At 46.3% G+C, this 13,014-nt stretch overlaps 1 protein-coding gene across 1 annotated transcript in view; it reads left to right on the top strand.

Annotated features, from left to right (window-relative positions):
- The window catches only part of PCDH15 (protocadherin related 15), a 129,784-nt gene extending 117,635 nt beyond the window's left edge, over positions 1–12,149 (top strand). The window contains exons 32-37 of the mRNA XM_026043910.1: positions 3,937–3,958; positions 4,429–4,467; positions 5,072–5,145; positions 5,914–6,046; positions 6,822–8,274; positions 10,246–12,149. Coding sequence (XP_025899695.1) covers positions 3,937–3,958; positions 4,429–4,467; positions 5,072–5,145; positions 5,914–6,046; positions 6,822–8,274; positions 10,246–10,802 — 2,278 coding nt within the window. The 3' untranslated portion in view covers positions 10,803–12,149. The remainder of the gene's footprint in view (positions 1–3,936; positions 3,959–4,428; positions 4,468–5,071; positions 5,146–5,913; positions 6,047–6,821; positions 8,275–10,245) is intronic.
- The last annotated feature ends 865 nt before the right edge of the window (positions 12,150–13,014 follow it).

The following is a 13,014-nucleotide window of genomic DNA, read 5'->3' as shown; positions in this document are numbered from 1 at the left end:
ACTTCTGTGTCCATGCATGCTTCCTTACACGTGACTATCTTCTTTTCTTTCAAGTCTTTTTCTTCTCTACCATTTCCAACAAAGCAGGGGAAAAAAGTCAGTCTTAGAAGAAGGAGACCGGCAGCGGGTTATAAGCAGCTTTGCCTCGCGCGCCATCGAGGCTCACAAGCAGTCTAGCCTCAACGGCTCGCTCAGCGCCAACCTGCCCAAGTCGGCCAGCAACGTGACCTTCCTGTCGGACGAGAACCCGCTGACCACGCGCAACCCGCTGTACGTGGAGGGCAGCGGCGCGAGCCCCGGCGGGGCGCCGCGCAGGAGGAGCCACGCGCCCGGCGCCCTCTCCTCCCCTCCAGGCTGGGCCTTGAGGGAGGCGCCTGGCGGAGGCGCCCACCGTGCGTGGACGCTGCCGGCGCCCGGTGCGCTGAGCCGCCCAGTCATCATGGACCCCGTGCAGTGGCAGCAGGAGAGGCTCCGGGCTGAGAAGGCAGGGGCCGCGCGGCGGCCCGTGCTGGTTGACGTGGGCGGCGCGGCTTTGCAGGAGGCCATCAGCCCCAGCCTGACGGTGAAGGAGAAGGCGCGGCAGTTCGAGCAGCAGGCCCTGCAGGAGATGAAGCAGCTCAGGTCGCCCGATGTCAGAACCAGCCGCTTGTCTGGCCACAGCGGCCGCTGCCCCGACGGGGAGGCCGGGCCAGAGCAGGCGCCGCCAGGCGCGCTGGCCTCGCCATGCCGCCGCTCACCGCTGGCCCCCCGCACACCAGAGCCCGAGCCCGCCGCCGTGCCCTCGCTCGTCGTCACCCTCCACGAGCCACCCGAGGACGCGGCAGCCTCGTCGCCGCCGCCCGCCCGAAAACCCACCCCTCCGTCTTCCCGGAGCAAGAAGCCGCTTTGCCAAAGCTTCCTGGCGCCCCAGGCCCAAGGAGAAGCTGCTGGAAGCATCCCAGACCCGCCTGCCACCCCCCCVCCCCCACCGCCACTCCTGCCACCTCCGCCTCCGTCCCCTCCTCTACTGCCACCGCTGCCACCTCCTCCATCTCCTCCCAAGGTTTCTCTCGCTTCTTTTTCTCCATGCCCCCGTAGCCCCCGGCTCCTCTCCCTGGCCAAGCACCCCCAGTCCCCCGCGCAGCCACCGGCCGCCCCGCCGGCGGCGCCCCCAGTGCCAGCGCCGGCCCCTCGCCGCGAGCTTAAGGGGATCCTTAAAAACCTCCAGAACTTAGCGGCCATCGAGAAGTCGGTGGCCAACATGTACAGCCAGCTCGACCAAAACCACCCGCTGCCCAAGCCCGTCGTCACCAAGCTCAAGGCGCCGGCGCCGCCAGAGCCACCCGCTGCCGCCGCCGGCGCCACCACGGAGCGCAACGGCGGCCTGAGCTGCGTCGTGGAGGAGCTGGAGAAGCGCTTCCCCTCCCAGTCGACCGCCCTGTGACGGGGACCTCTCGCTCGGACGCGTGCCCAAAACACAGACTTCTTCTTTCGCGCTTYTTTTGGGGGACGGTGGTGGGGAGAAGCACCCACTTCACTGGTGCTTCACCTGGAGTCACCTTCGCTGCAGGCGAAGGTTCCTGCCTCGCTTTGCCATGAAAACGAGCCATGCCAGCGGCATCCCAACCTCCGGCACGGGATGCCGGAGTGAGCGGAGCGCAAGCCACAGTGCTTTCGTCCGAGTGGCTGGCTGGCTGAGCGGGAGACCGTGCCAGCACGCTGGCTTTCAGCACGCGTTCCCATCTCCACAGCCGATGAGACCTCCTCTGGATTTATCCAACTGCTGTCCTTCCTCTTCTTACCCTTGTTATGCCTTCCATTGCATTCATTTTTTTTTCATATTTATATCACAACTGCATGTTAAAAGTTTTTATTTTGTAAATAATTTAATGTTGAAAAGCATGTATTTGTCCTATTTATTTTGCATGTTCACTCTGTTGACTTGCCTTTCTAGCTGTCATGCYGCTTCACCGTGAGTTTTCCAGCTCAACCGTCTTGCTTCCTTTGCAATGCAATCAAGTCACTTCCATGAGTGTCGCTAGTGGAGGGGTTTGTCAATGGCTTAAAAACAAAATCCATACCACATGGATTTCCTTACTGGCTTTTTTCTTTTTGCTTTTGTTGTCAGACCTTGGAAAAGGCAGATATAAGGGTTAGGGATCCCTAATGGAGTTTCATGCCATCCATTGCAGGAAAAGCCACTGCAGGTAGCTCTGAGCTCTTATCCAGTGAGGAAGTTAGGGAAATCCAGCTTAATTTTGGCTGGAATGAATGCAGCTGTTACTCTTCTGCTGGATTGATTTTTTCTTTTTTAATATCCTTTATTTTTAAAAATAATTTTTTAGACTGGAGTTTTTAGAGTGGAGCTGTGCCAATCCGCAGGTCTTCTAAACTCAACCTAGAAAGCATTTGTGCGTTTGGGGTTTTTTTTGTGTGTGATATTTTTCCATACGCGAGCAGCTACAAGGTAAGATGCAGCAGGTGCCTGCTGGTATGGCCGTAACAGGGATAACAGCAGCTCCAGGCAGCTGGCAGCTCCTCACATTCGGGTGACTGGATCCAAGTCATCCCCGCTCGCCCTTTTGTGCTGGGCACCCTCAGCGTTTCCTCACCTCCATCCTCACGTGCATTCCGGCCTTGCTTCCCGGGTTCGCCCACGACGCCTCCACGGGTGGTTTTTATGCAGCAGCAGTTCCCTTCCTTGGGCAGAGAGCTTTCAGGTTCCCTCCTGGAGGAAAAAGAAACAAACAAAYATTATTTTGACCCTTGATTTGTATGTATGTATGTATTTTTAATTATTTTTTTTAAAAGAGTAGTATAGTGGTGCTGTTTTTAATGAAATTGCATTCCACATTACATTGATGTCTTAAAAATTTTGATGCCCGACGTAGTGTTGGCTCAAAAGCACTAAAGACCATCAGGCTCTGCAAAGTCCTGGATCATCTTCTGATGGCCAGTCTTGGTTGCACTCGGTCAAGTCTTGGTTGCACTCGGTCATTACTTCCCTCTAACGTGGGCAGCCACCTTGATTTAGTGTGCCACAGGCTGCATAGCAATAGAAAACACTGTGCTATTAAAGTGCTATTAGGCACGGTGCTATTAAAGAATTACAAAGTAACTTCCTGTGCTCTCAAGTCTTATTTTCTCAAGTGCAGTTGAAAGAGTTGCCCGAGCCTGCGTGGTATTTGCGGAGCTCAGTGTCGTTTTGAGCACTTACTCCTTCTCTTTTCAGAAAAAAACAACATAAAAATGCTCAAGTTTATCCTGAACAGCAATGCTATCCTGAASAGCAAGACCCAAATCCACCCGTTAGGTGGCATTTTTAAATTTCTTAGCATAAAGTGGATAAAGGCAAAAGTCAATATAGTAAGCACATTAGTCCTGTCTCCCAGCAGCTCCAAGAGAAGGAATTACAACAGCAGCGGGAAGCTTGCAATGAGATCCAAAGCCTGCAGCAAAATAATCGGGCATAAGCAAAAATAATGCAACTCCCCCATCCTGTGGAGGGGAATGATGAAGTAGGAAATGGGTGATTTTAGTGATCAGATTTTAGTAAAATAACATTGTTGGAAGAAATTAGTAATGTCTGCTGTGGGTTGATTTCTAGGAAGTCACCAAGTATTTTTGTGATGTTTTTCCTGGAAAAGTCTGGGAGCAGGATGGGAATCAGTGTCTTTTCCTGGGGAGCCGGGGACGAATCTCAGATTCCTTCTCTGTTTGCAGCTGGGGGCAAGAAAACGTCCCTGTGTTTCCCTTGCTCCTTTCGTGCACCAGTGCATGTGTCAGAGCAAATGTAAAGAAAAGCAGATGTGGATGGGGTAGGAAGGTGGTGTTTTGGTAGCCTGAGCTCTAATTGCGGTGTCTTTTCACCTCTCTGCAGAACGGATGGCAGTGGGTGTCTCTGTAGCCCCAAACCGAAGTGTACTAATACTCTCTTTTTCTTTTCCTGACTTTTAGGCGAGGATATGCACAGCAAGAGGTAAGGCTGTTGACCAACTACAGAAAAAAACATGTATATAAATTTAATTTTATTTATATAAAAACGGATGTATATCTATATAAGCTTGATATGTATTATATATACACCATGGTTAAATTGTGAAACTTGTTGCTGTAGGGGATACTTAAACAACTCAAAATACAAATGGGCTCTTTTCATAATTGGAAGGTTCTCCAAAACCTGTTTTTATCCTGAAGGTTGATGTTTAATGATGAAAGCAGGATCAGTGTCATCAATCTCTGGGGTTTCACTGCATCCCACATGTAGCCCTGTTCCGTGTGCGACATAAAGATAGAAGTGCTTGATGGGCTTTGGTGACTTTGGGCCATCACCCATGAAGAGCTCTGACCAACCTGTGCTTTAAGGGTTTCTTTCTGATCATAGTTCCGACACAAACCACCTGCTCTGTATTTGCTACCAGCTAATTAATCTCTTATTTTCTTCGTTAGCAACAGCAGTTGCTGAGACCTTCTCTTCTCAGACCAGAGGTACCGTTGTTTTTTATTTCTAAATTATTCTGTAACTCTTAAATGACCTTTACGGTATTTTGTAATCAAAACCAACTTTTTCCCTGCTAGTTTTATTTCCACAAAAAAAAAAAAAAAAAAAAAAAAAAAAAAGCTGTGCAATTGGTGCCCCATTTAATAAGTTCTCATCAAATACCTGAATGTTGCCACCTCTTGATGTTTCTTCCCTTGAGCATCTTGCAGTTGCTCCTATTGACTTCATCAAGTCATTAGGAAAGTTTCCTGTCCAACTGCCATCTGTTTTTTCAGGAGTCTCTTTTCAGACCAAAATTGTCTTAAAAAAATGATGCTGGCCCCAGTCTCATTTCCAGGATGAACAACAAACGAATGGCACTTGAGTTATTGTAGAATTAGGGGGAATACTCCAGTGAAGGGGGGCACCATAGGCTTTGGAAGCTCCCATTGACATCCCAGTACCATTCCTGATATCCATCAGTATTGCTTGGACAATAATCCTTTTATTTTTTCTGCATATTTGCTCTCTGGGATATTGTTCTTGGTGTTGTTTATGTGAGTTACGTTGGGTGCTAGTGCTTGCATTCATTCGGTGTCTCTCTCTTGGCAGGAGTTAAGTATGGAATCTGGAATTGACCCAGGGCAGGAATACTATGGGCAAGATTACTACAGTTATGAGCATGGGTATAATTTCAGTTTTTCCCTATATATTTCTGAAAATGCTGCTTGAATAACTCCTTTTTTTCTTAGGAATCTGTTACACTGCAGAGAAGTATCCCATTTATCCTGTCATTTTTGTTTTCACTTTTTATTTGCYTGTATTTGCTGGATTGGAAATTAGTTTCCATCATTCCTCCCCTCCTGCAACTTGGTTCTTGCCGATCCCCAGCAGCCTTCAGCCTTTAGGATTTACCCCAAATCCTCTTTTTCTGCCTTGTTCTGTCAACGTGATAAATGCCAGTGCTTGGATTGCTGGTTTTCTTACGAGTTTGCAGAGATCCTCCAGCACCCATCCCAGGAGATCTGGTCTTTGGCTTCCTAAATTAAAAAAATCAAATTAAAAAAATATATAAATATGTATATATAAATATGTATACACACACACACACAATTATATATATGTTTTTATGTATAAATATGTGTGTGCATAGATATATATACACACATGCATGCACATATATATATGTGTGTGTGTGTGTGTGTATATATATATATATATAAAATAAAAGCGTGGGAAGGGAATTCATGTACCTTATAGGAAATTCTGGCCCACTCCAAACGCTCCATCCACAGGAGTGCACTGAATGTTCCTATTGGATTGTGTCACTGCTGGGGTAGAGCATGAAATCCTCAGGTAGAGTGAAAGAACGAAGCGGTTGCTGTGCTTTGGGGCTGTGCATTTACTGCTGTGTATGGGGACAGCTGGCATATGTTGCTCCCTTTCCCATGCAGTTATGAGCTGCCTCAGTACGGGAGTCGCCGCCGGTTGCTGTCTCCTTCGGGAATGTATGACGAGTACGGGGAAGTGGTTGTGGAGAACGATGGCGGCTATTACTATAGTCCACACGGACCGACAGCRGAGGAGGTAAGTGCAGAACATTACTCAGTGCCTCCTGATTTGGTCTTTGTAACAAGAGGAYGCGTCATGCGACCTTGCCAAATCATTTATTGACGATTGATTAGAAATTGAGGTTGGATAGAGTTGCATTGGTGGTGCTCATCATAGCCCACCATTCTGCTGACCAGTAAAGTGTATGTCAGCAGCTCCCTTTGTTAGAAATTAGAGAGGAATTGCAAAGTTTCCTTTAATAGACGCCTCCAGTTTTCCCTCAGGATGAGTTTCTAGTTCGATGAAAAGTGCGTGGAGCCTTAGGTAATTTCATTTTATATTTGCAAGCAAATGGGGTATAACTAATGCTCAGCCTATAAMTGGTGATCTGCCAGTGAGAAACACAGTCACCTAAATACATTTGTCACAGAGCTCATAACTGAATGTAAAGAAAATATTTTAAAATGTCAGTGGCAGCCAGAAGAGAGTTGATGGAAAAGTTCATTTTTTATTTAATGTTCAGAGATACTAGGCTGTTAATCCATCACATAGATGTTAATTAAATGAGAAGAGATAACATTTATGAGCCAGTGCATTTCACTCTTGGACAGCAAGATAGTTGTGCACTAGCTGCCTGTTGTAAAAGTAAGATTTCCTCTGTAATTTTTGTAAGAAGCAGACCTGAAGCAGGTAAATTAGTTTTGATGCTGGGCTAAGTGTTGTATTCGTTCCTTCTCTGTTATTTTAGGGAAACGCTTTCCTAATAGCTCTTTTCCAAATCGTAACCAAGTTCCACTTTCATAATTTGCAGGGAATGAGTCAAGGCAGAGGTCCTCCAGGGAGAGGTATAAGCCAGAGAGCAGGGCTTCAAATGGAAGGGAGACCTGTAGGTGGTGGGATGGATCTAAGACATGGTACTGCAAGAATGTATAGAAGCAGCCAGGGCAAAAGGAAACTAAGAGCAGTGATGCATTTAAGTCGCCTAGCAGTAAGCACTCGCCGTCCAGTACGGAGAGCTGAGCCTGCTCCTTCTCCGTGGAAGAAAGCGAAGATATTCCCAATGATTCTACAGAAAGTCAAGGGCGGTAGGAAGGACTCCAGTTATGCCAAGCTCATGTCAGCTCGCCAAGCAGATGGTGATGAGAGCGTGATTGTCAAGGGAAGTTACTTCCAGAAATCGACAGATGAGAGACCTTCCATGAGGAAGCTGAACCACGTGTTGAAACGCATCAGTGTTTCCAAAAAAATGCAGGAGATCCACGCGAGAGGAAAAGGAGAGGAGGAGCATGAAGGTGATGAAACAAAATCAGGAGTTTCAATAAGTATCACGGCCGAAAGTGAACATGAGGAGAGTGATTATGAAAAGAAGAAAAAGAAGAGAAGACGGCACACATCTGAGGATGAGTCATCAGTGAAGAGTAGTAGCTCTGCCTCAGAGTCGGAAGATAAAGACTATTTGAAAGTAACACTGGACCAAGATGAAGCCACTGAGAGTACTGTGGACTCTGATGAGGAAGATGGGCACGGTTTTGRGGAGTCAGAAGACGACGACTCAGGGTCCAGCTCCAGTAGTGACTCCGAGGAGGACTCATCCGAAGAGGAAGACGATGACGAGGAGGACTCGGAAAGCGATGAAGACGATAGCCAGTCYAAGAGCTCCTCAACGCAAAGTTCATTCAGCCGATCAGGTCCTAGCGAGTCCAGCAGCAGCAGCAGAAGGTCAAGCACAAGAAGCAGAGGGGGTGGCTCTCGTGGAAGAGTGAGGCGCTCCAGCCAGAAGTCAGCGGCRAGTTCGGATGCGTCTGGGAGCGAGAGGAACACCAGCTACCGGAAAACTTCAGGATCCAGCTATAGGAGCAAAACATCCTCGGCCAGCCTTGAAATAGAAGACACGATAGAAGAGGTGTCGGAAGAAGAGGAGCAAGCAGACGTGGAGCAAGGTGACGCGAGCCTTGACGAGGCAGCAGATGACGGAGATGATAAGGCCCCTCCTGAAACATCTTCGGGCAATGCAAGAAGAACTGCCACTGCTAAAGCAAACAGGAAAGATAAATCGAGTGTTAGTGGTGGTGAGCATGTGGATGAAAGTTCAGAGGAGGTTGCTACAGATGACAGTGACGGAGAGGAGACCACCAGTAAGAATGAGTCTAGTTGCCTGGACAGTGAAATCAGCTCCGCCACCAAAGGAACCAAAAGCACGACGAGCGCCACCTCGAGCAAAACCGAGGCTTCCCGTCAGAGCGGGACTCAAAGCTCTGACACCAATGGGAAGAGAAGGAAAATGAGGAAAAAGGCCTCCCTGGAAAACAGTGGATCGCGGTCCGACGAGACCCTGGATACCGCAGAGTCAGAGACCACGGGTGACTCCACCGCCTTTTAGGAAAGGCCGAGCAGTCGGAGGGCGTCCTGCAGTAAGGAGTGGTCTTGTTTGCTGTGCCTTCTGGGTGCTCTGTCCTAAGCGGTGCCCGCTCAATGAGAGGTGGCCAAAGAGAGCAGGTCCAAAGGCATCGCGGCAGCCTTGGCATCTTAATCTTAGCACTGTTAGAGAAAACCAAACAAATATGAGTGCTACTCAGGTATTACTCTATGGCATGTGTAGAAAGGTTAATTTTCATCCAGCACGGGCAAGGAAGGAGCACTTATTTTCTCTGCTCATTCCAATAATAAAACAGAAGGATGTTAATTCTTAGATTTAAGCCAATAAAAAGTAATTTTTTGCCTTAGCAATGCTGGATGTCTTAAGGGACTTGAGGGCACRAACCCTTTCCAGGCTCATGCCCGTTAACGTGTCTAGCATAGCTGGTGTCCATCAGCAGATGCTCCAACAAGCAGAGTGTTTTTGTTAGCATGKTTCTGCTCAACATGAGTATGACAGTGTGCGGAGCGTTGCTGTTATTTATGACTCAAGTGGCCTTTGGGTTTTCATATATGACACAACCGTCGCATGATGGATGGCCTTGCAGGGACATCTGTGCTGTCCCCACACACGGTGCTGAAGCTTTGTGTGCCCACGAGCTGTCAGTACATCGTTTATCTTGTAGTAAAAGCCTTTTTGGCCAAAATAAACTGTTTGGCCAACACTAGTTTGGGTCCCCCCCCAGAAAAGTAATAAAAAGCCTAAGTAAAATTAAATTTTTGATGAGATTTGATGGATTATTCTTGAGGCCTCCAAAGGTAATACAAATTCTGGTATATTCTAAAAACAGAAGGCATTTAGATTTATGGTTAGTTGCCCATCCTAAACTGTCAGACTTTTCATCCACCTCAATATATCAGCTTGAAGAAAATTGCATGTCTCTATCAGGAACAAAAGGTCGATGAAGGCCCTGTAAGACCGGTGGCCAAASTGTAACTTTTCCAAAGCATAAGGGTTATCCTCACCTGTTTGTACCTTGCGTGATTTTCTTTCTCTGAAAACTGCATTTTCTTGCATGCATGTGTGTGCATTGCAGTGGGACTTACCTGTGGTGGTATCTGCTGCCTTAGGGAAATAATGGGATTGCCATGAATAATTCAGGGATGATTAGGAGCTTGTTTTAGTGCTTTGCAAGTGGGCAGATTTAATTTACAAAATAACAGTTTTAACTTAAGTAATGGGTTTTGTGTAGTCGCTATTATAGTACCAAGTCACAGAAACATGGAAATTAAGCACAGCCAAGATGTTGCTCTCCTTGGTGTGTTGTGCATGTAAAACAGAGCTACTCAATGATGTTTTTGCAACAACTTCACTATTTAATAGCACTCTGGAAGAAATCTTCCAATGCATTTGCCTAAGCATCTGTCCACAAGCCAAGTAGTTTCTTCAAAATATCACTTACCTGTTTCTTCACCACCAATACATTTCAGTTGCTATTAGAGGGGGGTATTAAGTGTTTTGCATGGGTGTTCGTAAGGCAAGTGTGTTCCAAGCGTGAAGGAATAAATCACGTTTTTTTAATACATCTACACTCCATCTCAAGGAAACGATGCCATTCCTGAACTCAAGTGAGTATGACMATTTTACAGCTTTTTAGTAAAAGAGTTGGTTTGTGTGCTTTAGCATTAAGTGCATATGCTGTTGTTGCACGATCAGAATAATCGAAAACGAGAGTAAAACAGACTAAGTTAGGAAAATTCATAGGTAGTGAATGGATAAAGACAGGGGATGAATGGTAGATAAGGACATGGTGGGAAAAGGACAAGAAAATGTAAGAAATAGGGCTATGATGTAACAGCATTTCTGTTTGTTGTCCGACAGTGGGCCAGGAAGAAAAGGATCAAGTTGATAGTCGACCCCGAATACGAGACTAGCTCCACCGGAGAAGACAGCGCTCTGGACTCCAGCCAGAGGAATCGTCTGAGCAACCCCAATATCCAGAACAATGTCAACGGTAACATCTACATTGCCCAGAACGGCTCAGTTGTCCGAACGCGCCGCGTTTGCCTTGCTAATAATTTAAAAGTCACATCCCCAGCGCGRCTGGGGAAGCACTTCAAGAAACTGGACAAGCTCGCGGTGACGCACGAGGAGAACGTCCCGCTGACCACCTTGTCCCCAGGGCTGCCCTCGGGCGACAAAATAAACACCAGACCTTGCAGTGTCTCGTTTGCACCCTCGGCTGTAGGTGCCGAGCATGGAGTAACAAAGCTGGGGGGCACCAAACTGAAAAGCACAGAAGAGCAGGAGTCAGTGGTGGACAACGAGGACACCAAAGAGCCCTTGGAGTCGCACAGCGAACACACGCAGTCCGATGAGGAAGAGCTCTGGATGGGCCCTTGGAATAATCTTCACATACCAATGACGAAACTGTGATTTTCTTTTTTTTTTTCTTAATTTTTACTTCAGTTTATAATAAACTGCGCTTTTTATTGTCACCGAGGAAAATGTATGAAGTTTGTATCGTGCACATATGTTGTATACTACAAACAACATGCTTTAAAGGCTAAAAGGAAAAAAATATATTTGCACTCACATTTGTACCAATTAATTGTCCTCCCCAACGACGATTTTGACAGGCTCCCATTGCACTAAACAATCCTTCGTTTGAGTTTATTAGTCCTTTTGGATCTTGGTTATCGTTTAATAAATGGCAGAACTACTAATAAATGCACAGCAGCATTTGGGTAACTTCTCAGACCGTTCTCTACCTGCCTAACCTGGTGTTCTGTATGGTATTCATGGCTCTGCTGTCTAGATTTGGAAATTGTCTATTTATGGTCTTGGTTTCTATCCAGAGCACTTGATTCTGAACTCAGAGTAATAAATTAAAAATAAATCCCTGGAAGTCAACAGAGCAGGTCCTCGGCTGGTTTAAATTTGAGTGGCACTGCCACAAGAGAGAGCGATAGATCAGCTTATGCAGAGCTTATCAGCTTATGTCTGTAAGAGTGGTCTAAGCATGGACAAAATTTGGCTAAAATTCATTTAAAATTACAGAGAGGACTAAAATGCATAGCAATTAATCTTATTCAGAGTTACCTGGCCGTACKTTGTTCATGTGCTTTGGTAAATTAGCTTTGGTAAATTAGCTCATTCTTGTTTCCTTCCCCAGTTTGTTTTTCATCTCTTCCCATGTTGTTTCTGTTTTCTTCTCTGCATGGTCCTTGGTTCCAGTTTCTGTGCTCCATCTGTAATTGTCATCCTAGGGCTCTACAGTTCTCTGAACTAAAGCAGGACAATATCAGAATCTGCAGGAAGGAAGAGCTTTTAAGAAAGGTTTATTTGTAAAATAYCGTTTTGTCTGGAGCCCGCTCCAGACTTTCGTTTTGTAACTTAAAAAGCAGTTGATGCCTCGCAGCAACTTGAGTAGAGAGCCGAGAACTGAAGCTATTGGTAATCGCTATGTGGTACCTAAGAGTTCTTGGCACTGCAGAGCAGTGTGTTTTTCTCCAAAGCAATATTAGAAAGAAAAAAAAAAATCCCATGTATTCACATGAGAAAAGATCTTGTTGTATTATGCAGGTCATTTGTTCTTTCAGGATGAGTTTAAACCCGACATGAGAGTGGATAACCTTTGAAAGATAGGGTCAATGGAGAAACATTTTCCAGTGATGACAGCAGGCGTCACCGCTCCCTTCTTGACACTGTAATCAAGGTGAATGGCAAGGTCTGGATGCCGAGAGCTTTTGGTTTAGCCTCAATTATAAATGGACTTCTACTGCTGTGGTTTTGTTGTCCCCTCGCCCAGCTCCTTCTTCAGGAGGTCCCTCCTAACGTCCGTCTCGAGAAGCTCCTCATGTTCAACCAGCTGATGCCAGTGACACATCTGTGAAATACCTCCCTTTAACCTGAGGTGTCCAACCAAATACCTGGAGCAATGGTGCTTGTCTTTAGGCATGAGAAATGCCATGTAGCCTACCACAGAAGATAAAAAGACTTGGTATTTCTTAACTCTCTTATCTTGGCATATTTGCACTTGGTACCTAGCTTAAAAAAAAAATGCTGTTTGGAGTTGAGAGAGAGCCTGAACGTGTGGATGAGAGTGACGGAAGGAACAAAAAAAATCTATTCTTTGAAAAAATAGTAAAATGTTATATTTTAATCCTGTGGAAGATGCTGTTATTGTCTCACTGCTGTTTCTGTTGCAATATCTGTCTGGTTCTTACTRAATACTCTGATAAGGTCATATGCTTTTTGGAGAAAGGTTTTCTCCCAGGTAGTCTCAATTTTCAGACAGGCAGTCTGGTACATGCTTTGTCTTTCTGTCTTTCCCTCCCTCCCACCTATACCAAATTCTACACTAGTTCTGAGAACAACAGGCAACGTTCGTGTAAAATTCCAACCAGTGGTAACCAAACCTGTGTTAAATTTCAGTAACATGAACGACCTTGCAGAAGTTGCTTTCCAAAGCCAAGTTTGTTTTGGAAAATAGATTTGTGAGTGCAGAAGGTTTTGAGGTGAGATGGGTTTTTTTTCTTCTTCTTTTCTCTACGTGCGAGAGGCACAAGGGAGACCCAGTACCGACCGTGGAGCAGGCTGAGTGGAGCCCCTGCCCAAGGCAGCTCTGACTCAGCGGGGACGGAGC

Source organism: Nothoprocta perdicaria, unplaced genomic scaffold (genome assembly GCF_003342845.1).
Source record: "Nothoprocta perdicaria isolate Ctin4 unplaced genomic scaffold, notPer1 scaffold_340, whole genome shotgun sequence".
NCBI classification, from domain to species: Eukaryota; Metazoa; Chordata; class Aves; order Tinamiformes; family Tinamidae; genus Nothoprocta; species Nothoprocta perdicaria.
The sequence above is the reverse complement of the archived record's forward strand: the minus strand, read 5'-3'. Positions and strand labels throughout refer to the sequence as shown.